This window comes from Mirounga angustirostris, unplaced genomic scaffold (assembly GCF_029215605.1).
Source record: "Mirounga angustirostris isolate CCGP_5_RB_7025 unplaced genomic scaffold, mMirAng1.0.hap1 SCAF_1, whole genome shotgun sequence".
Classification (NCBI taxonomy): Eukaryota; Metazoa; Chordata; class Mammalia; order Carnivora; family Phocidae; genus Mirounga; species Mirounga angustirostris.
The window spans coordinates 150,259,625-150,285,235 of NW_026991709.1; the positions used below are offsets into that span (position 1 = coordinate 150,259,625).

The window sequence follows — 25,611 nt, forward strand, 5'->3', positions numbered from 1 at the left end:
TGAGCGGGTCACCGACCCTGTGGCCCCGCCCCTCCTCCGCCTCCTTCGCCAGCCGCTCGGGCTGCGGCTCCTCCCGGGGGCCGGTTCCCGCTGTCTCTGTCTTAGCCGCCGCGCCGCGGGGCCACCGGCGTGACTGACTGACCGGCCTCGGGCGCCGGGAGCCGCCGCGTCCAGCCCAGACTCCCCGGCCTGGAGCCTGGGACCCAGTTCGCCGTCCGCGCCCCTCGCCCTCCGCTCCTCGCTTTTCGCCCGGCCGGCTCCCGGCGGCCGACCCGTGCCCCGGCCCTTCCCGGGTGGCGCCACAGCCACAGCCACAGCCCGCGCCCAGGGACAGGTAAGGGCCGTCCCTCCCGCCGTCCCGGGGCCCCCTTCCCGGCCTCTACAGCCCGTGCGACCCGCGCCGCCGCTGAGCCCTGCTGGGGGACGGGCTTCCCTGCGGGCTCTCGGGTCGGGGTCGCCCCCCGCCTACCGCGTTCGCCGGCAGCACGCCTGATTTCTAACGCGCACCCTCCGTCTGTGCGAGGGGAAGGGGTTACTCCCATTGTGGCAGAAAATACATTGGGCCGCGGTCCCTGTGCCTCGGTGCTCGAGGCTCCTTCTCCTCTCCCGCGGCGCGGCACTCCCTCGCTTCTGTCCCCGGACCGGCACCCCAGCGAACGGTGTCAGGCCGGTGGAGGGCGTAGCATTTTTATGGGATTTTTTTTCTTCCTTGACCCGAACTGAAGCGCGGGCATAACAGGCGCTTGCTAGGAGTGTCGGGGTTAATGCTTGACTAATATGGGGTGTTATTCACATCCAGATTGTTAAGTTATACAGCTCCAGTCAGGCCTGCTTCTCTTGCCTGTGGATATCCAGTAGGAAGCAGGCGGACATAAGGGAACGCACCTCTTTTCCTTTCTCAGACGGAAAAAGTTCAAGTGTTTGCTCTTTTACACCGTGGGAGATGCAAATATTAGGCTGCTGAGACACGGCTAGGGAAATATAGGGAAATATTGTATCCTAAACTTTAACTGTTTATAGCTCGTTTTCTTTGAGTTTCCATTTAATGACTCAGCATTTCTGCGGTAAACAGCAAAACTGTAGAGTAGGTTAATTGACTAAGAGATAATGTGTAAGAATAACTGAGGAGCCACTAATTTTTTATGTTATCACAATGGGAAGAGAACGTGGATGCAATGAATGGAACCAGAGAGATGGTGAACAGTAGGTGGGCGAGTTCATAATATAAAATAACATTTTTTGCAAGATAACATTTTATATGGGGATGAATCTATATATACAGGTGCAATTGTTGGAGAATGCAGTGTTGCAGATAAGAGTTAGTTGGCAGAGACTTGAGGTTTGCTGTGGTTTGGAAGTTTTGCAGTATTAACCCTTTTTAACCAACATCATGCTCTCTTTAACAAATATAGAGATGATGATCTAGTATTATATTCATGTTAGAGTAAGAATTTCAGAAAGTGTGATTCATTTAGAAAGTTAGGTCACTCTGAATCATTGATACGGATCTTAAAATTGGAATAGAGGAAAGCTAGAAGTTTGTTACTGCCTGTTTAGATGCCTTCAGTCATTTTATATGAAGTGTTGTATTATGCTTTGTTAGGTTTGTTGCTTTGTTACTTATTGTCATGAAGTGTGGTAAGAAAATAAAAATTGAACTTTTGCAGAGTGTTTGGCTTTAAATAGTTAGTTCCTAGTGAATTGTTGTAATTTTACCCTCCCCCACTCTCCCTATTTTTTTTTTTGCCAAATGTGGGAAGATAAATGAAGGGGTCTAGAAACAAAATAAATGTCAGTGAAAAGGTATAAAAAAGTTTACCGAAAGAATCTACAGTATACAAAATAGTCTTTTCAGTGAAAGGCCTCACCTATTTTGTGAATCCTTAAAAATGTGGAATGAGACTATACTGAGTTCTTACGTAAGTTCTGCTATAGAAGAAAGTGTGTATTGAAGTTGTGATTAATTATTGGAATGAATTCATTGTAAACTAGAAATAACTTTTTATTGCTGAAATGTAATTTGATCATTTTTGGCTTTAAAAATATTGTTAAGCAAAATAACCTTGAATCACAGAGAACTTGATACCCTTAGCCTTGTTTTCTTTTACTTCTTTTTGGAATTCAGCTTATTTTACCTTGATTTTCATTTGTAGGGAACTTTAGTTAGTTATCAGCTATAAAGTAATGGTAAGTTGGTCTTGCTTACCAGGTTCCTTTAATTATTTGACTAAATTTTGGCATCTTATTTTCTTGGATATTCATTCTTATATACAGAGTGTTCCCTAATGTTGCTTTTGATTTTTGTCCAGCTAATGGTGACTTAATTAAGAGTTTCAGTTCCCAGTAAACAGAGATTCCCTTTTGGAAAATCCCTTGTGGAAAGCACCATAACTAACAGTCTTGATAGGTAGATATGCAAGAGAAGCCTTCTTACGTCATGATCTAAGCATCTCCATAATGAAGGAAAAAAGTGATAGGAGGGTATATTTGGCAAGTAGATTCTTTTTTTCTAAAAACAAACCAAAAACATATTTTTGCTAGAAATGAGAGCTGTGTCTTGCTAAGCTTTTTGTGAATTGTTTTACTGTGCTCCTAGTGTGAAAAGGAACAGAATTGATGATGTATAGAAAAAAAAAATTCTGGCAGCATGCTGGGAATGTTGATGAGGATCATTTAAGAGAGATACAATTCTTTCTTTACCATAAGAGCACTATCCATTGCACCTACAAAATAGAGGCCATTTCATAGCCTTTTCCTTTTAGGTAGTTAGTTTCTTTCTGGAGACTTTGAATGGTGAGATGGACCTTTAACCAGGAAAATGTACTACCTTATCCAGTTTGCAATAGACTTAATAGACTTTATGACTGTTATTCAAAACTCAACTTTTAAAACTTCAGAGGGAAGGGATTGAGCAGAATTTGCCCTGTGAGTAGAATAATTTTACCTTTTTCTCCATTTCTCCTTTTAAGATACTAGATAGACACCTTTGGAAATAATTTTTTTGTGTTGCACATTGCACTTTACTTTTAAAACTTTTTGCCCTACAAGAAATTAGGCCAGACTTAAAAGGAATCAAACATGGGGCTAAAAACAGGGTTTAGTATAAGTTATACTTTTTCGTTTATTCTATTATTTCTTTATTCTGATGGGGGATGGAAAAGGATTCTGTTTCTTGGGGGAACTCTGAGATTTGCTAAATGTGTATGCTTTTGTTTTGGTTTAGTGGTAGGGAGAGCAGTAGATAAGAGTAAAAATGGTTGGGAAGACAAAAGACATGGCATACATACATGGAAAGAGAATGCCCACTTCATGGGTACAGTAGATGTTTGTAGGATTTTTAAAAATTGATAAAACATTTGAAAAGAAGATGTTATGTGGTGCAAAGGAAGCTTCCTTTGCACAACAAACTCCTAGCCTTTTCTCACTCCCCCACCCCCTAATCCAAGCAACTACTGTGAATGGTTTCCTGTATATTCTTCTCCAAATTTTCTATTACATATTATCACCTATGTTTAGGAGAACTTTCTTCTACCTTTCATTCTTACCCTTGATATATATCTTAGAGACTTTTCTGTATTAGCACATGTGTCCATCTGATTTTTAAAAAAAGACTGGATGTCTTGCCTAGTGTAGATGAACCACAGTTTATTCATTTTCCATGATTAGTTTTACCATTCCCTATTAACAGACATTTAGGTTGTTTTTAGCTTTCTACAAATGTTGCTATAGTGAACAACTAGTATATAAATCTTTGCACTAGTCCATAAGTATGTATATGGAATATATTTCTGAAAGAGTGATTGCAAAGTTAGACCTTAAATTGTGAAGATTTATAAATTTGTTTCAATCTTATATTGGATTTTATTTTATAATAGAAGTTAACTTCTTTCTCAACCTTGTAGGAGAAAGGAGCTTACTTTGTATTCTATCCTCTCCATTTTAAAAAATATTACAGTGTATTTTATAAGGCAATCTTAATTTAATCATTTAGAGTGACTGGTGGTTAATTTTGTTTGTACTGGTAAGGGTGAAAATACTGTGGCTTGAAGATTGGTGTTATAGACAAACCACTTCACTTATATATTGGGTAATAGTTAAATGAATACCTTTTGTAGTTGGTTGATTGTTTTAGGATTTTATGACCAGTATCAATTAAAAATATTGTGTATAGTTTAACGTCTTGCCCTGATGAAGTCTGCTACTATATTATTAGTCACAGAAAATAAATAGTCCACCTTCTGTCTTCCTTTACCTTCCACATCCTAGTCTATTCATAATAAAATAAACCTCTGTAGAGTTTGAGATTCCAAAATCCTTTTGCAAACCAGAGTGCTATGGATGGATTAATATCCCAAGGCAGGGGGTAGGTACAGTGTTAGTTTTTATTCTGCAAGTGTTTGTGAGCAAATTAAAAGTTTAAAAGTTTAATTTCTGTGTTATACAGCTCACTCATGACCAGGAGGAGGGGCGTTCAGGAACTTTTGCCCTTTGAAAATGAGAGACTCTAGGGGAGAAAAAAAAAAAGTACTGAGGGGCTAATGTATGATGATGAAGTTGGAACTTGTGAGTGGCAGTGTCTCTGGCTGGTGCCCAGGGTCTATTTTGAGGCCTTGTCAGAGCTCGTCCGACAGAACCTACCACATAACTGTAATCTGTCCTGGCCCGGCTGCCAGTCAGGAAGGCCTGTGGTTTAGGAAAAGCGGCAACCACAGAGGAGTGAGCTTATAAAGGACATTTGCCTCCAGAAGATTAAGGCTAAGTTTTGGGGTGAAAATCTGCTTAGCATGCATATCCTAGGATCATTTTTTTTTCTTTTTGTCTTTCTTTTTTAAGAAAAGAGCATGATTAAGGAAAACTAATGAGAAAAGTATTTCAGAAGAATGTGCAGAAGGAGGAGCACAGGATTGTACCAGTATTGATGTTATGGTCTGGGTCTAAGAGTGATCAGTCAAATGTTTTACAACGGGAAAACCATTACTGATACTGGCATAGGGAGGCCAGGGCCCTAGTTGAACTAGTTCACTTCAGAGACTTGCACACATATCTTTGGATCAAAAGGACACTGGGAATGATGGGCTGTTTTATAGGATTATTTTGAGTTCGTACAAAGAAATTAGCTTCTTCCCAAATTCTCGCGCTCTTCTTCCCATGGAACTGCTACAATCTCATGTACATTATCATGAAGTTATCTCTTTAAAAATAACTCGAGGCTGTTACCAGATGCTATCTCCCAGCACAGCTGCCTCTGTGTATCATGTGCTTTCTCATGAAAACCTTGGTGTTTTCTATACTCAGTGAATGAGGCCCTTGAGTTTAAAGTTCTTTAACTGATTTCACTACTTAGGCTAGAAAACTGTTTAAAGGGCTTAGTACTCTACCCATTTATCCAAGGTTCCTGTCACCATATTAAACTGCAGCCTTGTATTACAGTCAAGGTTGTTGGAAGAATTCCTCATGCAGTGCAAACTTAATTTACAGATGCAAAGCTGCAGATGGTTTCCTTTTTTTGCTTTAGATTAGGTTGTAACTCCAAGAAATTTAGTTTTTCCTTGCCCTCAGAAATTTGGATTATTTGCATTTGATAATAACGATGTAGTTAGTACTGTATTGAGTGTGAGGAGAAAAAGTAAACTGGAGTATTTTCCCTTTTTATTTTTTTCTATTCCTATTATCTGATTTATTCCTATTATCCCTTGCCTGTCTCAAGTCTCAGCCTTTCTCTACCAAAAAAAAAAAAAAAAAAAAAAAAAAAGGAGGTGAAGATAGTGCAGAACAGAGAGAGTGGAAAAGCTTTGGAGTACAAATGTGTATCAGGTTGTTTTTATTATTCAGTTTTTATTATTTAGTTTTATTATTCAGAAGGGAACTATTAAAACCCTTCTTTAAAAAATCGTAGTTCATCTTTTCATTGTTTTCACTTTGAACCTTGTATGTTTTAGTTGTTTTTTCATTATGAACACCAAAATCTTAACTAGTTTTGATATAACATAACTTTACTGTTTTAGGAAACTCTTTTTAAAGTTACTTGTTCTGATCACTTTGTTATTCTTTCTATATCCCCCACTTTCCTAAGTTGAAACATTTTAACAGCCAGGAGCACTTTTTTGGCTGTTTCTAAGTAAAATAGAGTATACTGTATGCAGAGGACTAGGATGTTAAAATATTTATTTCTCTGTTAAATGGTTTAAGTAATTTATAACAATAAAGAGTACAGTTAGTAAGCATACATGTTGCTATTAAAAAGAAAAAAAAAAGGATTTCAGTAAAGTGACCCAAGGATTATAGGATTAAAGATAGAAAAAAAAAATTCAGTTTTAGATTGGCTGTCTTTTCCCCTGTCATGGATATTGCCATATCTCAGTGGATAGTCAAAGAAATGAGAGAGTCATTGTCTGCCTGTCTTACCCAACTCACCCTTTGTTACCCATCCAAGTGGGGTTTTTAAAAAATTGTGTTAAAATATATGTAATATAAAATTTACCATTTTAATCATCTTTAAGTGTACAATTCAGTGGTGTTAAATACATTCACACTGTTGCACAACCTTCACCATCATCCATCTCCAGAACTTTCTCATCATCCCAAACTGAAACTCTGCACCCATTAAAAAATAACTCCTTCATCCCCACAGCACCTGGCAACCACTATTCTACTTTCTGTCTCTATGAATTTGATTACTCCAAGTACTTGATATAAGTAGAATCATATATTTCTCTTTTGTGTCTGGCTTATTTCACTTAGCACAATGTCCTCAAGGTTCATCCAAGTTGTAGCATGCATGAGAATTTTTTTTTTAAAGATTTTTATTTATTTATGAGAGAGAGAGAGAGAACACGAGTGGGGAGGAGGGGCAGAGGGAGAGGAAGAAGCAGACTCCCTGCCGAGCAGGGAGCCCAATGCAGGACCGATCCCAGGGTGCCAGGATCACGACCAGAGCTGAAAGTAGATGAAAGTAGAGCCACCCAGGCGCCCGCATGCATGAGAATTTAACTCCTTTTTAAGGCTAATATTCCATTGTATGTATATTCCACGTTCTGTTTATCCCTTTGTCCGTTGATGGACACTTAATTAGCTTTTACCAAATTGTGAATAATGCTGCTACCTATGAACACAAGTGTGTAAATATCTATTTGAGTCCCTGGTTTCATTTCTTTGGGGCATATACCCATAAGTAGAATTGTTTGATCATATAGTAATTCTTTTTTTTTTTTTTGATCATATAGTAATTCTGTGTTTACTTTTTTGAGGAATTGCCATGCCCGTTTTCCACAGTGGCTGATCATTTTACAGTCCTACCAGCAGTGTACAGGGGTTCCAGTTTCTCTGCATCTTTGACACACTTATTATTATTTTTTAAAATAATAGCCATTCTAATGGATGTGAGGTGGTGTCTCATCGGGGTTTTAATGTGTATTTCCCTAATAACTAGTGATGTGGAGCATCTTTTCATGTGCTCTTAGGCCATTTATCTGTTTTTGGAGAAATGTCTGTTCAATTCCTTTGCCCGTATTTGAATTGGGTTGTTTGTTTTTTGTTGTTGAATTTTAGGGGTTCTCTATATATTCTGGAGATTAATCCCTTATTAGATGTACTATTTGCAAATATTTTCTCCCATCCTGTGGGTCACTTTTTTCTCTTGATATTGTCCTTTGATGCACAAAGTTTTTATTTTGATGAAGTCCAATTTATCTACTTTTTGTTGTTGTTGCCTGGGCTTTTGGCATTATATTCAAGAAATCATCACCAAATCCAGTGTTGTGAAGCTTTTTGTGTATGTTTTCTTCTAAAAGTTTTGTAGTTTTAGCTTACACTTATTTCTTTGATCTACTGTGAGTTATTTTTGTTTGTGGTATATGCTAGTAAGGCACTGTTTTGGTTACTGTAGCCTTCTAGTTAAGTTTTGAAATCAGGAAGTGTGATACCTCCAACTTGTTCTTTTCAAGATTGTTTTGGCTGTTCATGATCCCTTGAGATTGCATATGAATTTTAATTTTAGGATGGGTTTTTCTATTTCTACAAAAAATATCATTAGGATTTGATAGAGAGTGCCTTGAATCTGTAGATGGCTTTGGGTATTATTGACATTTTAACAATGTTAAGTCTTCCAATCCTTGAACAGGGGTGGCTCTCCATTTATTTATGTCTCCTTTAATTTTTTTCAGCAATGTTTTGTAGTTTTCAGTGTACAAGCCTCCTTGGTTAAATTTTTTCCTAAGTATTTTATTCTTTTTGATGTTATTGTACATGGAATTGTTTTCTTAATTTCCTTTTTGGATTGTGCATAGCTAGTGTATAGAAATGCAGCTGTTTTGTATATGTGTGTATGTGTTGATTTTTTTATCCTTTGCAGAATTTATTCATCCAAAGGTTTTTTTTTAATCCAAAGTTTTAAAAGCTGTTGCATTTGTTTTCTGTATTGTGTAACAAGTTACACAAATTTAGAGTTTAAAACAACACACATTTATTATCCTACGTTTCTGTGGGGCAGGAGTCTGAATGTGGCTGAGTTGGGTCCTCTGCATAGGGTCTCATGAGGCTGTAATCAAGGTGTTGTGTGTGGCTGGGCAGAATTCTCTTCTGGAGACTTACATGATAAAAATCCATCTCCGAGCTCACTGAGGTTTTTGGCAGAATTAATTTATTTCTGTTTTTGGGACTGAAGCTTCTTGCTCACTAAAGGTTACTTTAGGATAACTAAAGGTTATGTAGAGGCTGTCTTCAAGCTCCTAAAGGTTGCTCTCAGCTCTTAGAGGCAACCTGAATTTCTTGGCTCTGTGGAATTTCCTGATATGACCACTTGGTCAAATCATTAAGGAGAGCCTAGAGCAAGTTGGCTAGCTGGCTAGTCTTATATAATATAACATAATCATGGGAATGACATCTCATAACCTTTGTCATATTCTTTTGGTTAGAAGCAAGTCACAAGTCCTGGCCACATCTTTGAGAGGTGTTTACACAAAGGTAGGAACAGAAGGAGGGGGAATAATGGTGGGGAGCCACCTTAGAGTCTGTCTGCCATAGCTGATTACAAAATAGCACATACTTTATAAACCCATTTTTGTCTAAAAAACATGAATGTGCAGTTAAAAGAAGTATCTTACAAAATGGCACATACTTTATGAACCTATTTCTCCTTGAAAAACATGTATGTGCAGTTAACTAAATATTACTGGTGGTTTTTATTGTTACTTTTCTGTTTCTTCATTATATGTGTGTATGTGTATCTCCTCTCTGCAACATTCCAGTTTTGCAATTTTAAATCAATAGTTGGTGTTTTCATTATAACTAAATAAATATTATTTACTGCTTAGCCAAGTATTGTACCATGATTGTTTTCTTTCTTGTTTAACTCAGTTTTTCCAGGGGGGCTGCCAGGGGGTTTCCTTTCTTCGCTTAGTTTTCTCTTCACCTTATTTTTTCCCAAATGCTCCAACATTTTTTTTCAAGTGCCTCATCCTATGTATCTGTTTTATTTTGAACAAAATAATTAGTTTATTTGTGAAACATGGCGAGATATAAAACAAAAATACATTTTGAGGAAGAACAATAAAATGAACATCTGTGTCTCACTACCTAGGCAAGAAATGAACATTACAATTATCGTAGAAGTTCCTGTACATATTCTTTAATGTGTGCCTTCCTTCTCAGGCAATCACAATGCCATCTTACATGTTAATCGCTCTCTTGGGACCATTCCTTGCCCAACTGTGCCGTCCCACTCTCCATACATGTATTTCTAATCAATATGTGGTTCAGTTTTGAAAAGTGGAATAGCTCTATCACCTTTTTGTGTCTGTTAGTCAGAAAGACTAACCAACTTAAACAACCCCCAAGTTTCAGTGGTTTAACACAATTCAGGTGTATATCTGTCTCACATCTCTATCGGTTGCGAGTTGGGAAGCAGGGGTAAAGGAGTAGTCACGGGAAGAAAGGAACCCGAGTCCCTGGCTGACTCTGCAACAAACTACTCCTTTGATTTTTCTCTTTTATTTGGTGAAGTATATCTTCTAGTAGCTTATTGACAAAGGGCATAAAAGAGGTAAGTTTTTGAGGCCTCAAATGTCTAAAAATGTCTTTAATCATCAAGTATGGGAAATAGAATGGTTTAACTGGGCATAGGCTGTTTATAGGTTGTCTGTAGTTTTCCTTCAGGAGTTTGAAGGCATCAATACAGTGATTGTCCTCTTTCCAGAATTACCTTTTTTAAAAAAAAGATTTTATTTATTTGTTTGTTTGAGAAAGAGCAGAGGGAGAGGGAGAGAGAAAGCATCTCAGGCAGACTTTGTGCTGAGCAGGGAGCCCTATGTGGGACTCGAACCCACCACCCTGAGATCATGACCTTGAGCTGAAATCAAGAGTTGGTTGCTCATCTGACTGAGCAACCCAGGTGCCTCATTTCCAGAATTACTTTTAAAAGTTTAAAGCCATTCTAATTGTTAATTCTTTCTATGTAACCTGATTTTCCCACCCATGGAAGCTTGTAAAATCATCTTTGTCTCCAGTGTTTGAAATTCACTCAGGTAATTCACTATGAAATACTTTGGTATGGACTCAGGACTTGTGTTGAGCATTCTGTGGGCCCTTTGAATCTGGAAACTTATGTCCTTAACTTCTGAGAAGTTACTAATGATATCTTTCTCTGTGTGTGTGTGTGTGTGTGTGTGTGTGTGTGTGTGTGTGTGTGTGGAGCTGTGGTGGATGAGCAGGTATGGGAGGAGGGATGGTCAGTTTGTCTTTATTTATATAAAAAGGAGCTACCCAAATGTTGATGTTAGGTCTTTTTTGAGCAAAGTCATGCATCTAAAGTGGAGCTCATTGCATGTGGCTTTAGATTGGATGGCACTTGGATTAGCTACTCTCACAGCTGTGCTGTCAGCTTGGTGCTCTTCTCTAATTATTCCCTTGTGAACACTGTACTTTACATTGCATTATATCTTGTTGATTTCCTTTTATGGTCCTGATTGGTATCTTGCCTATCATTTCAGAGTATTACTTTGCCCTTTCTAAGAAAGGTTTAAGTTACACAAACCTGACCAGCATGGCTCAAGAGAGGAGAAATGTTAGCTTCTCCCATTATGCTGTAAAAGTATCTCACGGCACTATTTTATTATCCAGTCAGTGAGCTATGTGGGTGGAAGGATTCATAGAATAGAGGTCTTCAGGGAAAGCTGATAATTTGAAAGGATTTTGCTTTGATAATAAAAAGTTGTAGACTTAAAAATTGTTGTTTTCCCCCAGGACTTTAGAGGACATTAATGCTTGCTTCTTTTTCTAATTTTGACCTGTTGATTCAAGTTAGATTTTTAATTTTAAAGGTTAATCCAGTGGTGCTCATTCTATTTAAAATTAGCAATGTGTTTTCACTTACTTAAAATGTCATTATGCCTGTAAAAGTGATGGTCACTATGAAATCTATTAGGAAATTAACAGTTTTACCGGAGATGACCAACGTAAATTTTTATAGTCCTACTTTGCAATTGCTCTGACAGACCAAATGAATCTTTCTCTTTTATCAGTTCATTAATATTGTTTCAAAGTTGGTTATTCTTGTAAGTTTGTATTTTCATACTATGAAGTAGCCCATAATTGTAAATTTTAGCTTAAATCATTTTTGGTAAAGTGATTATCAACAGTATATAAAACTTAAGAAAAAGGAAGATTCTTTTTATACATATTGTCTTTTTTTTTTTTTTTAAAGATTTATTTATTTATTTGTGAGAGTGAGAACGAGAGAGAGAGTACATGAGAGGGGGGAGGGTTAGAGGGAGAAGCAGGCTCCCTGCTGAGCAGGGAGCCCGATGCGGGACTCGATCCAGGGACTCCAGGATCATGACCTGCGCCGAAGGCAGTCGCTTAACCAACTGAGCCACCCAGGCGCCCCTATACATATTGTCTTTATTCATTATTTGTATGTATGAAGTTTTACGTATTTGCAGTCATACTTTACATGGCATTTTATTATCTTTTTGCACCTTATAGGCATAATATCAAATGTGTCCTTGTCTTTGCTTCCTTCCTATGAGTTTTTTCCTGCCACAATTTATTACATCATGTTGACTGGCCTTGACTTAAAGCTGTTGTTGTAAACTTGGGTCATTTTCAGTTTTATCTTTGGTTTTACTATAGACTAACAAAAAATTAAAAAGATCATATTTATTAATGTAATTTTTCCTCTTGTTGCATTATATTCTAAGTTTTATTTTTGTTATTAGTATATAGTTAATATAAGTATTGTCAGTAGAGTTCATCTTAATCAGAAGGAGAGCCTAAGGTCTAAGGCTAGTTTAAGTTCTTTTTTCCTTTGGGACTTAATTCTGGTTCTTTCTATTTTCTTATTAGTAACAGAAGTTAGTTACTTGCTTCTATCATGTTAGTTTTGATTTTCATTTCTTTTGGTGGAAGAAATATTTCAGTAATAATTCTCTATACCCCAGATAGAAAACACAGCCTTGTATAATTCAGTGAAAGGACTTTCAGTTCCTTTTATTGTTGCTACATATCTAGTAAATTGGAAATAGTGAAAAATGCCTTCCCACTAAGTATATAGGTATAGTGTTGGATTATATTTGTGTTTGAAAATATGCAGTTCCCCTGCCCACCCATGGCTCAACTAAGATTAACCTTAGCCATGGGATTTACTTCTGAATTTTACTTTACTACCTTCTCTTTTGCTTATTGTGATTTTAGATGTTTTTTGGTGTTGGTGATACAGTATATTTTCATAGCATTTTATACTCTATAGAAACTTTTTTTTTTAAGACTTTATTTATTTGTCAGAGAGAGAGAGAGAGAGGGCACAGAAGCAGGGAGAGTGGTAGGCAGAGGGAGAAGCGGGTTCCAGTGCGGGATTCAATTCCAGGACGCTGGGATCATGACCTGAGCAGAAGGCAGATGCTTAACCGAGTGAGTCACCCAGGAGTCCCTGTATAAACTTTTATATCTACTTGACCTAGGAATAAATTTAATAAAAGAAGTATAAGCATTCATTGAAAGCCACAAAACATAGTGGAATGAAATTAAAGATCTGAATAAATGGAAAGACATCCCATGTTAATGGATTGGAATCAATATTGTTAAGAAGGCGATATTTCTCAAATTGATCTATAGATTCAGTGTAATCCCTATCAAAATTCCAGCAGCCTTTTTTTTTTTTAATTGACATGCCAATCCTAAAATTTATATGGAAATATAAGGGACTTAGAATAGCCAGTAAAATCTTAAAAAGAACAAAGTTGAAAGACACACTTTTCCCAATTTTAAAACTTATTGCAAAGCTACAGTAGTAATCAAGACAGTGTGATACTGACAGAAGGATATCTATATCTATTTATAGATATATATAGATTTATGTAGATAGATCAATGGAATAGAATTGAGGGTCCACACATAAACCCTTATTTTTATGGTCAATGGGTTTTTGACAAGGCTGCCAAGGTCTTTCAGTTGTGGAAAGAATAGTTTGTCAACAAACGTTACTGGAATAAGTGGATATCCACAGGCAAAAGGATGATGTTGGTACCCTGCCTCAAACCATATATAAAAATTAACTCAAAATGGATCATAGACTTAAAGGTAAGAGCTAAAATTGTAAAACTCTAAGAAGAAAACATAGGAATAAATCGTTGAGATTTTGGGGTAGGCAGTGCCTTCTTAGAAATGACATCAGTGGTTGGGTGATGGACATTGGGGAGGGTATGTGCTATGGTGAACGCTGTGAATTGTGTAAGACTGATGAATCACAGACCTGTACCCCTGAAATAAATAATACATTATATGTTAATACAAAAAAGAGAAATGACATCAAATGGGGGCGCCTGGCTGGCGCAGTCGGTTGCGTATTGGACTCTTGGTTTCCACTCAGGTCTGATCTCAGGGTTATGGGATTGAGCCCTGTGTTGGGCTCTGTGCTCAGCGTGGAATCTGCTTGGGATTCATTCTCCCTCTCCCTCTGTCCCTCCTGCTTCTGCTCTCTTTCTCTCTCTCTCTCTCTAAAGAATAAGTAAATAAATCTTAAAAAAAAAAAAATGACATCAAATTAAACGAAAGAAAAAAATAGGTAAATTGACTTCCTCAAAATAAAAGCTTTCGTGTTTCAGAGAACACCATTAAGAAAGGATATGTAGAAATAGTATAAGTACTTTTCTCTGACTTTTTCTTTGCCATTTTAATTTTCCCATTTACTCTTTTGTCCACTTATAAGCCAAATGTACATAGTGCTTTGCAAATTCACAGTACATATTTGTTGGAAACAGAAAATTTAAAGGTATGTATTTTATTTTATAGTAATTTTCTAATTTTAGAACCTTCTTCATATTAATTACATTAAAAAATCACATCTTTATTACATGTTTCCCTACTTCTCCCTCGTCTTTGGTTTTATCTTTGTTCTTTGCTGCCTGAGCTTCTGTTGTTCTCCCTAGTACTTCTGTTCTTTTCCTGTTTTCTGCTTTATTGCACACTTTTAAGTCTGACCTGTCCTCAGCATATGTAATTTTCTCTCTCCCTTCCTTTCATCCTCTGAATGTATGTTCATACACACATTTCTGAGGTTCATTCTTTCTTTTTCTCTCTCTCTCTCTTTTTTTTTTTTTTTAAGTATAGTTGACACTGAGATACTTTTTAAAAGGCATAGGGAAAGGAGGGAATTTGGTACTAGAAAATGGTTTACTTCTCAGGGCATACTGAGAATACAGTTGTTGGGTAAGAGCACATCTTCCTAATTTGGGTTCTGCACAGTTATTGAAAATAGTATTATAAATCATGTCGAACATACAGCCCGTTAGAGTTCATTTATTTAAACACAGTTAGCTAGGAAGGAAGTGCAACCACTGGCATGTCATCTTACGAAAGGAGGAAATGGAAAAATTATCAATTGTTTTGGGTGTATGAGAATAATATGTATTCAAAATATGAGACTTTAAGAAACATTTTTGTTAATTCTTAGGACTACCAAATGTGGAAGTTGGAGATGGGATTATAAAGGTTCTCATTGACCCTTTATAGGCATTATATTTTATAAAATATGAGTTTAATTTAACCATTATAGGTTCTCATATTCTCCTGAGATTTAGTTTATGTTTTGCATCTACCTTTCTGGTTATGCCAGGTCTTCCAGTTTTGCCTCACATATACATATTTTCATTTTGTACTTTGCTTCAATTTCTAGATGTACCTTTTATTCTTTCTGTAGGTTCTGTTAATGATTTACTCATTTTGCGTAATGTCTTCATTCAGCTATTTACAGGAATTGATGTCTTTAAGTGTTAATTCTTTCCTCCTGCCTACCCACCCCCTCTTTCCCTCCCCTACTGCTTTGCTTGTACCTCTGCCCTTTCCCCTTCATTTTTTTCTCTTCTCACCAGCAGTTGAGGCATTCTCTCCTTTGCCCATAATCTTTCTAATGTATACATAACTATTGGTATTCGTCCATACTGTGATTACCTCTACCTTCCTTTTTGGTTTTCAAATCAAGATTTTTTTATTGAAATTATCAATTCCTATCTTTTGTTCACTTAGTCATCTACCTTTCTCAACTAGTTATTTTTTTCCAGCACTTTATTATACACATTTTGCAACTTACAGAAAAGTTGAAAAGAGTTCTACTATGAACACTTGTGTACTTACTACTTGGATTCCACTGTTAATATTTTACTGTACTTGGGGCTCCTGGGTGGCTCAGTGGGTTAAGTGTCTGCCTTTGGCTCAGGTCACGATCCCATCCCGCATGGGGCTCCTTGCTCAGTGGGGAGCCTGCTTTTCCTCAGCCTGCCGCTCTCCCTGCTTGTGCTCTCTCTCTCAAATAAATAAATAAAATTTTAAAAAAGAATAATAAAAAAAGATATGCGCAGATCTTAAGTGTACCATTTAATAATTTTTATCTTCTGAGCCACTTGTGTTCTCATGAGAGAACTAACTCCCATTATAAGGCCACACTTCTAAAACTTGTATATTCATTTGGATTTTTCAAAAATAGACTTTGAATGCCACAAAATACCTTAAAAATTTCTTCTTTTTAATTTTTTAATATGTAAATGTGCTATATAGTCTAATGATTATAGTTAAAGGTATTTTTTTTTTTTTTTAGATTTTTCCTTGCTTCAGCAAATATTCTTAGCATTGCTAATGATAATCACATAATGCATGCTGGAGAAAGTAACTTGAGGATGTTTTAGTTCAGTTAAAAGTATGAGAATGTAAAGAAAGGCCAGGATTGCCCTTTTGTCCACTTCATAAGCTGAATATGTAAAAGAGGTAGTTAATTCAAGGCACTTGAAACATTTATGGAGTGCTTTCTAAGTTTATTAGGTGCTTGCATTTACCTGAACTCACTTGAGCTCCCATTAACCATGTTGGATAGGCGGACAGATGTTGTGTCTGCTCTGTAAGTGAAGAAACCAAGCCTCAGGTAGGGGAAAGGGCAGTGCAGCAGTTGAACTCAGATCCTCTCACTTTAACTTTGGTCCAGCGGCAACAGCTGCAGTCCCACTCAGTCTTTAGTTCAAGTGCCATTCCAGATACTGCGATTTGCTGATGAATAAAGACCAAATATTTTAGTGCATAGGCTAGTGTTAACTGTAATGACGACTCTGAGGCAGAGGCTTATGCCAATATTTTGAGTTCCCCCATGATGAAATACTCAGATATAGAGAACTAACTGCAACTGTTGGGATCCAGACAGAACTCTCTAAGTGTGCTATATTTAGACATATATTATTATGACATATATTATTACATACCCATTCTCTTCTCACAAGAGTGAACAATATCATGATTGAAATGCCACTTAATGTGGCAAAGTGCCTATTTTTCAGAAACGTATTATGTGAGAAGCTCATTGGAGAAAAGAAAGCCTTGTTGATATATCTATCGTGGAAGGTTGCTATTTCACAACATCCTTGAAGGTACTTCCCTTCTTTCCCTTAGGTAGACAGATCCTTAATGACAAACCATCTGGAGAAAATCAGCTTGACATTGTCTGGGTAATGGATTTGACAAAATGTGGGCAGTTTTGTTGTCAGTGGATGTAAAGGTTTAGCTCTTAGTTTGGTCAGTACCACCAAGGAAAAGCTGGAAAAGATTAACACGGCTCCTGAAGAAAAGTATTCTTTTTTTTCTTGAGGAAACCTCCTTGCGGTAGCAATTTACTGAAAGTCCTTTAGGATCAGAAACTGGAAATAATCTATTTGAGATCACCTTTTGAGTCTATATCCTTATTTTTGTCATTTTGAAGATAGATTGCCTAGGAGCCGAAAACCTTTTACTTTTTCTAATATTAGTAAGGATGTCTGCCTACAGAATACAAATCATGTAATTCTTTCAAAAACATTGGATTGTTTTTTGACATAGGTAATGGTTGATCTTCCTCGTGTGCACCTGAAAAAGGTGACAGGACCTGGCCAATGAGTCATGTAAACCCCTAGATATTCTCTGTGGATAGGACAAGAAGGACAAGGAAGACAGGAGGTTGTTCCCATTTCCTGCTTATCCTGTGCCTCTGTCTCTTTTCTTGTCATCTTTCTCTCAGGGTTGGCTATCCTGGAGCCTGTTGAAACAGTTTTGTTTTGAGGCGTCTTTAAGGAAAGATAATTCTTTGTAAATCTGTGTGCTAGAAGTATCCTGAGGTTTAAGGCAGTGTTCTTGAGAAAGAAGGAAATGGATTATGGAAAAAGAGGAGATAGAAATCCATTCAAAAGAGTGCCACCAGCAGTGGCTTCAGATAGTGTGTCTCAGCTGTATACCATATGGTGCCTAATTTGGGTGTGATCCACTTTGGGGCCATTTTATTCTTTGAGTCTTGGATCTGGATTGATTGATTGATGCATCTCTCTTCTCCCCAATGTTATTGGAATGTTAGAAAATCAAGAAGAAGAAAAAGTGCAGCCATAATTCTTTCCTCCTAACGAAACCACTGTTAAACTTTTGATAAAATCTTTATTTCTTCTTCTATAACTGTTATTATGTTCCTGGAATTAGAAAATGCCTCTTTTTGTTTCCTGTCTTTGTGAAATGTCTTTGAATGTGTCCTTGGAAGGCCGGCTGAAGGACAAATATTGGGTGATATTACTGTGCATCAGTTAAATTGTCACTCCAGTCTTTGAAAAGTACTACATGCTGCTTTTTTCTCAGTAGGTGACTAACACTTGTACATCGGTACTATTAAGTGTATGATCTTTAAAGTGATGCTGAGGGTGAGGATGATGGAAGACTTCTTTTTTTTTTTTTTTAAGATTTTATTTATTTATTTGAGAGAGAGAGCGAGAATGAGAGAGAGAGAGCATGAGGGGGGAGGGTCAGAGGGAGAAGCAGACTCCCCGCTGAGCAGGGAGCCTGATGTGGGACTCAATCCCGGGACTCCAGGATCATGACCTGAGCCGAAGGCAGTCGCTTAACCAACTGAGCCACCCAGGTGCCCCTGATGGAAGACTTCTGAAAAAACAACACTGAGCTTTTCAGAAATTGCCCTGATTTGTGGCTGGGACTTCTCAGCTGCTGCTTTCAGACATAACATTCCTTCTTTTCGTTTCCATTTGAAGGAGTCCTTTCTTATCATATCCAGATAGATTTTCTATGGCAGAGTAATGAACTATCATCAGTCTTCATTCTGTGATTGACAAACATAGCATGCCAGCTATGTGGGAATAAAAAATGGTATCAGATAAGAGGGGAATGGCCTGAATTTTCATTGGAGAAGACTTTCTTTGGAAGAGTGAATTGATGAAGTGGTTCTGTTTTATTTTGCCTGAAACAAGTAAATTCCAACACATTAAAGTCACTTGGGAGTTTTAATATAGTTCATTCTACTGGGGCAAACTTATTTGAAAATTCCTTTGTGACTCACGGTGTAATGAAATTTCACCAGTTTATTTTGTTAAAGCTAGGAAAAAAAAATTTAAGTTAATGGGTATTTTGCTAAATGAGCTGTACTTAGGAATGTGTATAGGAGAGAGGGAGGTCATGCAAATGCATTTTCTTATGGGAATCTTTAATTTCAAATACCACGTGTTTGGAAGGCCAGATGATCTTTACTATCCTTATTATTAAATCCTGGCAGATGAATTTTTCTTCTCTTTTTTTGTAAAAATGGGTTTCTTTCATAATAACAGCAACAGTAATAGATCCAAGATATATTCTTAGTCGTTGGCCTACATCAGTTTTGTTTGTCACCGTATCTTTGGCACTTTCCATAGTACCTGGCGGTAACAGGCACTCAGACATTGTTGCATGGACAGTGTTGGTAATTGTTAATTGCAGAATAATAAATCTTCATTTGTTCTCTTATGTGGTAATAGCATAATTGGAATTGTTTTTTAAATTACACTAAAAAGCCAACTTACCTTTGTAAGTGTAAGGTTCTGTATTAAAATTTCTTGAATATGTTCTTTCAAAGTTTTAGAATGGATGACTTTGCTGAAGTGTTTCTTGCTCTGGGATGGAAATAAGTTTTAGAAATAGCTGTAGTAATTTTAAACTGTTAAGTAGAATTACTGTTGACTGCAGTTTTCTGAGGCTAATGTTACAACACATTCTTTTTTTTTTAGACTTTATTTATTTATTAGAGACCAAGAGAGCGCGTGCGTCCCTGAGAGCATGCGAGCAGGGGTAAGGGGTGGGGGTGGTTAGGGGGGTTAGACAGGGGGAAGGAATCTCCAGCAGACTCCTTGCCAAGCCTATAGCCCGAGGCCAGACTTGATCTCACAACCCTGAGCTGAAATCAAGACTCAGCGGCTCAACTGACTGAGCCACCCAGGTTCCCCTACAACACATTCTTAGAGGTTGCTGTCTGTGGGTAGCATGGTAAAAAAGAATTGGGAGGTTTAATAATTAGTATAAATTTAAATATTCTGAAATTTGTTGGAATGATTTTATAGTGAGGAAGAAGTATTTGGTGACTAATTTATATGTAAATACATAAATATAATTTCTCTTTTCTAAAAGTGAATGTATAAAGGAGCTTTAAAATGGTACAAAGAGAAACATCCTAAGTTAATTCTGTTTCTGTTTATTTCAGGGCTGAAAATAGTGAAATCACGTTTCACGGTTAAAAAACTATTAAGAAGGCAATATGGGGACTCCTGGTTCTGGAAGGAAAAGGACACCTGTAAAAGACCGATTTTCTGCAGAAGATGAAGCTTTGAGTAACATTGCCAGAGAGGTGTGTCTGGAAAACCCCCTCTCAATGTTGAGTTGCACAGTTGGGAACGTTGTAAAAATGTTGGGGGGAGATATATATAGACTTTGATTCACTGAGCTGGTTTCAGAATGCTTACTGTGAATAAGATGTTATATATGGCCTCTAAATACTGTATTAGAATAGAATATAGTTACCATCTCTTTATTTGGATATCTGTTTCTCTTATCTAAAATTAATTTTTCATTTTATTTTTTGTGGATTACTGTGAGGTACCTGTAATGTTTTGAAATTTATAATGAATCTTCAGTATTGAAACTTAAGGTAATTAGAATGTGGAAAATATGATAACTATATTATAGAAACACTCGTAGGCCATACAGTTAACATATTCCAGGAGGCACTGTATAAATGTTGACAGAAACAGTCCTTATTTGATGTCTGCCCAGATTCAGTTGTTTTAGCTGTTTTTTGAAATACTGCAGTGGAATTTTTATGTTTAACTTTCAGCTAGTATCAGAGCTTCTGGAGCATTTTTGTTTCGGTTTGTTGACAACTCAGAAGAAAGAAAAAAATGGAAAGGGTTGTCACCTATTGAATCACTGGCAACATTTCCTGTTGCATATTGGAAATTTAAGATAACTGCCAGCTGTGATTTCTTATTGAGGTGCCAACTTTGTTTCAGACTCTGACTCTATCTGCAGCTGCAGACCTGACCATAAATTAATCTGGTACAAGAATTGGTTAGAGCATTATTAAATTATATTCTTTTTGTGAGGATTAGTCCCTCGCCACTTCCTCTTTGTTATTCTTAGTAAATAGCTCATTTAGGACTGGTGCTATTTCCTTTTGACATATTATACAGTCTCTTTTTGATCCAGCTCATTGTTACATTTTTTTCCTCTGGTAAGCTACTCCGTTAGCTTTTGAATTAGAAGTCAAATTCCATAGAGGGATGTTTGAAGCAAAGAAAAGTTGTCTAAAAACTGTTGGCAAGCTTGTGATACTTTAACAAAATCACTTTTAAAAACTCAAGCGAGATATTTTCAGATAAAGGGGTAAAAGATTCTTTAAAATAAAGTGAAAATGAGATACAAGGATTTTAAGTATTTGCACAAATGAAGCATTTTGGAAGCCACATAGTTTTATTTGAAAACTGAAACTACTCAAAATGTTTACTTCCCAAATTAGAGGGATTTACCCAGATTTCTATAAGGAGAGAAAATGTTGGTACCTTCTAGGCTTTATTGTACTGTCACTAAATATTTGAACTCTTTTTTTGGATCTGTAATGCTTTGTTCACAAAGTGGATGCATTCTAAACATTTAACCCTTGAGTGCTTTCTATGTGACAAACACTTCTACGCATTTAAGCTGCATTAATTCATTTAATCTTTTTTTTTTAAGATTTTATTTATTTATTTGACAGAGAGAGAGACACAGCGAGAGAGGGAACACAAGCAGGGGGAATGGGAGAGGGAGAAGCAGGCTCCCCACAGAGCAGGGAGCCCAATGCGGGGCTCGATCCCAGGACCCTGGGATCATGACCTGAGCCGAAGGCAGATGCTTAACGACTAAGCCACCCAGGCGCCCCTAATTCATTTAATCTTCACAAAATTCTGAGATTGGTTTTATTATCTCCATTTTAACAAAGAAACCTTTGCACAGAAAAGTTAAGTATCTTTCTTAAAGTCACACAGCCAGAAAATAGCAGAGCTTGGGTTCAAACACGTGAAGTCTGGCTCTAAGGTCTGAGCATTTAATTACTTGCTGTGTTGTGCTGTTTCTCAGTATTCTCCAACTCCCCCATTAATAGTTTCTTTTTTGGTAACTATGCATGATTTTGAAAGTGCTTGCACATCTTGATTCTCACAACAACCTTGTGAGTTAGGAAGGATAGATATTATTATTAACCTTATTTACAGATGAGGAAACAGACAAAACTGAGAGATAAATGTCTAAAAGATACCAGAGCTGAGGCTCAAAATCAGCTACTTACAGCCATGATTTATTCTACTGTACCATACTGCTTCCAGAAGAGGCAGGCTTTGGAGAGTTCTAAGTGTGGCTTTGAATCCTGCCTCTACTAGTTGCTTCTTGAGTAATTTTGTTAAGTAACTACTATGGACTTCAGTTTTCTCATCTGTAAAATGGGAATAATATTGTCTTCCTGTATTACAGGGCTGTTGTGATGATTAAAGGACACAAAGCATGTAAACCTTTATCATAGTGTTAGGTTTGCAGTGGGCTATTTTGTGCCTAGTAATAAGTCAGAATTAAAAGTGAGACTAGAGGTAAAATAGTCTTTTTTAAAAAAGAAATTTATTAATATAGATGTTCTAAAACATGGTTGATCACTAGACTCCCTCAGGGAACTTTTTTAGTGTACAGAGTCCCAGGCTTTACTTGAACTTGCTAAATCAGAATCTGTGGGAGTTGAGCTCAGAAACCTGTATTTAAGTGCATGTGCGCCCATGCATGCACACATACACACAGACACACACTTTTCTTCCTGGGGGATCTTGATGGCCAGTCAGATTTGGGAACCATGAACCAAAATGCAGAGAAGAAAACAACAACAACAACAACAAAAACAAAAAGAAAACCCAAAAACAAAATACAGAGAAGATCCTATCCTGGATGGTCTGTTTTTTATATGTACAGGTTGTTTTCCTCCCTGTACGTTATTATTTTGCTATGAAATAACTTAGTTTAATACAGTTATTAAATCACAAATTATTGTATAATAATAAAAGTTATTATTATAAAAGGATTTAAAAGGCCAGTATTTTTAGTTTTTATTTCTGTTTTCAGAGCTCTGAATATGAATGTGCCAACTCTTAATAACCTGGTCAAAAGGCTCAGCTTAACCTTCAATATGAAAGGGTCAGTTTCTCTTAAGATTCAAGATTTTTATTTGTATGAGTGCCTAATGTATTATGTAGAGTTTGAAAACTTTAGAGGAACTAGGTTTAGCAGTTTTAATAATTCTTTCATATATTTCTTGTGATTCTTTTTTTTCCTTTAAATAAAGTTTTCATAGCTAATTCTCAGTTGTGCATTCATACATTATTATGTGGTTGACATTTGCAGATCGCCTCTAATCCTTATTTTCTCCCATATGATCATCCCTTTCACAAAAAAAATGCCTGAAACCAAAATGAACAGAACCCCCTTAATGATTAAAAAGGACAAGTAGCTTAATACCCCCTTTTTAATTGTTAAATCTCAACAGTTTTAATTTGTCTTTTCTCACTTCAAATTGTTTTTTGAGATAGGGAATGCCATAAATAAAGAAAAATAACCCCTTTTTCCTCCTGCATACTATTTGCTCAGGTTTCTTTGTTCCTCAGTTGGCCACAAGTCAGGGAACTAGAGGGAATGGGGAGGAAAAGAAAGAAAAGGCATAAACATATTCTGCAAACTGGATAATTTGCATGCTGAAATATGGAACTGAGTACATTTTGGTAAAACATACGTAACATAAAACTTATCTTACCCATTTTTACAAGTATAGGATTCTGTGGCCTTAAGTACATTCACATTGTTGTGCAACCATTGTCACCACCCATCTACAGAGTCTTCATTTTGTCAGACCTGTGTACATTTTAAAAAGATGTTTGGATGTTTGAAGACTGCTCTGTGAAGTCAGGAATGTGGATGGATTTAGAAGCCCCGTCCTGTCTGTAGTAGGTGTGTTGCTCCTCTGTGCGGGGAGCATGGGCTGTCATAGCTCTTTGAAGAGCTCAGAGGAGCTGTGTCAGAAGGGGTAACCAGCAAGTCCTCTCGGGTGTCAGAGGACCAATTCACATGCTTTTTTTTTTTTTCCCCCTTGCTTGTTTGGCTTTGATTGTTCCACAGGTTTGGGGGAAATGCAATTAGAGAGTTGACTTTAAGCGAAACTTACCTGAAAGCACAGAGTGTATCAAATTGGGAACCCTTAGGCAGCTAGCTCTCCAAAGGAGAAAGATGAGGGTAGCATGGAAGCTACTTATGCCCCCTTACTACAGTTAGTTTGGCAAATATTATGGTGAGTGTTCCCAGGAAAAGAAATTAAGCCTTTTGAAGGGATAGCAAACAGTCTTTTTAAGGCATCACAGAAGCCTGGAATATTACTGTTCTCCTTGTTTTAGAGCTGCAGATATGAAGAAAACATGTCCCATGCACATCTCTCCAAATGGAAGTTATCAGAATGTTGCTTATTTTTGGACCTTATGATCTAAAAGTCCTTCTAGCTCTAAAATTCTGTGAGTTCCCTTGAGATCCAGGACCCAAAGAGATTCATGCTTATAATGCGCAGGTCTCTTAAATCTAAAGGATCAATGACAAGCATAGAAATTGATAATCTTTTATAGGAATTAGAGTTTAGCAAATGGAGTGTTCAGAGACTTCTGTTGTTGAGCAGAATGTACATGTAGACATTGGGTGCATAGACCTACTTGTAATAAAGAAGAAAGGAAGCTTTTATGGCTTTTTGACATTTGTGGCTGCTAGGACTTTCAGATTTCATTTTTTTAAAAAAAGATTTATTTGTTGAGAGTGAGCGCATGAGTGGGGGGAGGGGCAGAGGAGAGGGAGAGAGAGAGAATCCTCAAGTAGACTGATGTTATGGAGCCTGATATCATGACCTGAGCCAAAATCAAGAGTTGGACACTTTGACTGAGCCACCCAGGCACCCCCAGATCTCATTTTTCAAAATAGCTTTATTGAGATATATTTCATCCATTTGAAATGTATAATTCAATGGTTTTTGGTATTTTACAATATTGATTTTTTTTAAGTTGTCATTATAACATGTATAACAAAATTTGCCATTTTAACTATTTGCAGACTACAATTCAATGGCATTCATTGCATTTACAATGTTGTGCAACCATCACCACTCTCTATTTCTAAAACCTTTTCATTACCCCACAGAGGAACTCTGTAACCATTAAGTAATAACTCCCCATTCCCCCTCTTCCGGATCCTGGTAACTTTTAATAAACTTTATGTCTCTATGAATTTGTCTAATTCTGAATATTCCATATAAGTGGAATTATACAGTATTTTTCCTTTTGTATCTGGCATTTTTTCACTTAGCATAATGACTTTAAGATTCATCCGTGTTGTAGGATGTATCAGAACTTCATTCCTTTCCCCTCCTTCAAATAACTTCATTCCTTTTTTAAGGCTGAATACTTTTCCACCATATGTATATATTACATGTGGTTTATCCATTTATCTGTTGATGGACGCTTGGTTTTATTTCATTTTGCTGCCTATGGAAATAACAGCCATCCCAGGCATCTAGTAGTGAGAACCAGAAGTTTGCAGGTTTTGATTATGTATTAGCAGCCTGTACAGAAGGATGCAAAGGCAAGAATTGTGCTTAGTTTAAAAGATACTGTCCACTGTTATTGTTTTATGGAATGATAACCATGATAGCTTGGTAGAACTGATGATCTCATAGTATCTCACTATTTTACTTGAGTAATTTATTCA

At 37.0% G+C, this 25,611-nt stretch overlaps 1 protein-coding gene across 9 annotated transcripts in view; it reads left to right on the top strand.

The window, feature by feature from the left end:
* The first annotated feature begins 23 nt into the window (after positions 1 to 23).
* The window catches only part of LRRFIP2 (LRR binding FLII interacting protein 2), a 108,723-nt gene continuing 83,135 nt past the window's right edge, over positions 24 to 25,611 (top strand). For 2 of the 9 annotated variants that reach the window (XM_064590242.1, XM_045904061.3), the window contains exons 1-2: positions 27 to 334; positions 20,009 to 20,152. In XM_064590242.1, the coding sequence (XP_064446312.1) occupies positions 20,063 to 20,152 (90 nt within the window). In that variant the 5' untranslated portion in view covers positions 27 to 334; positions 20,009 to 20,062. Of the gene's footprint in view, positions 335 to 20,008; positions 20,153 to 25,611 lie in introns of all 9 variants that reach the window. The other 7 variants (XM_064590234.1, XM_045904060.3, XM_045904063.3 and 4 more) reach the window with 7 other exon arrangements.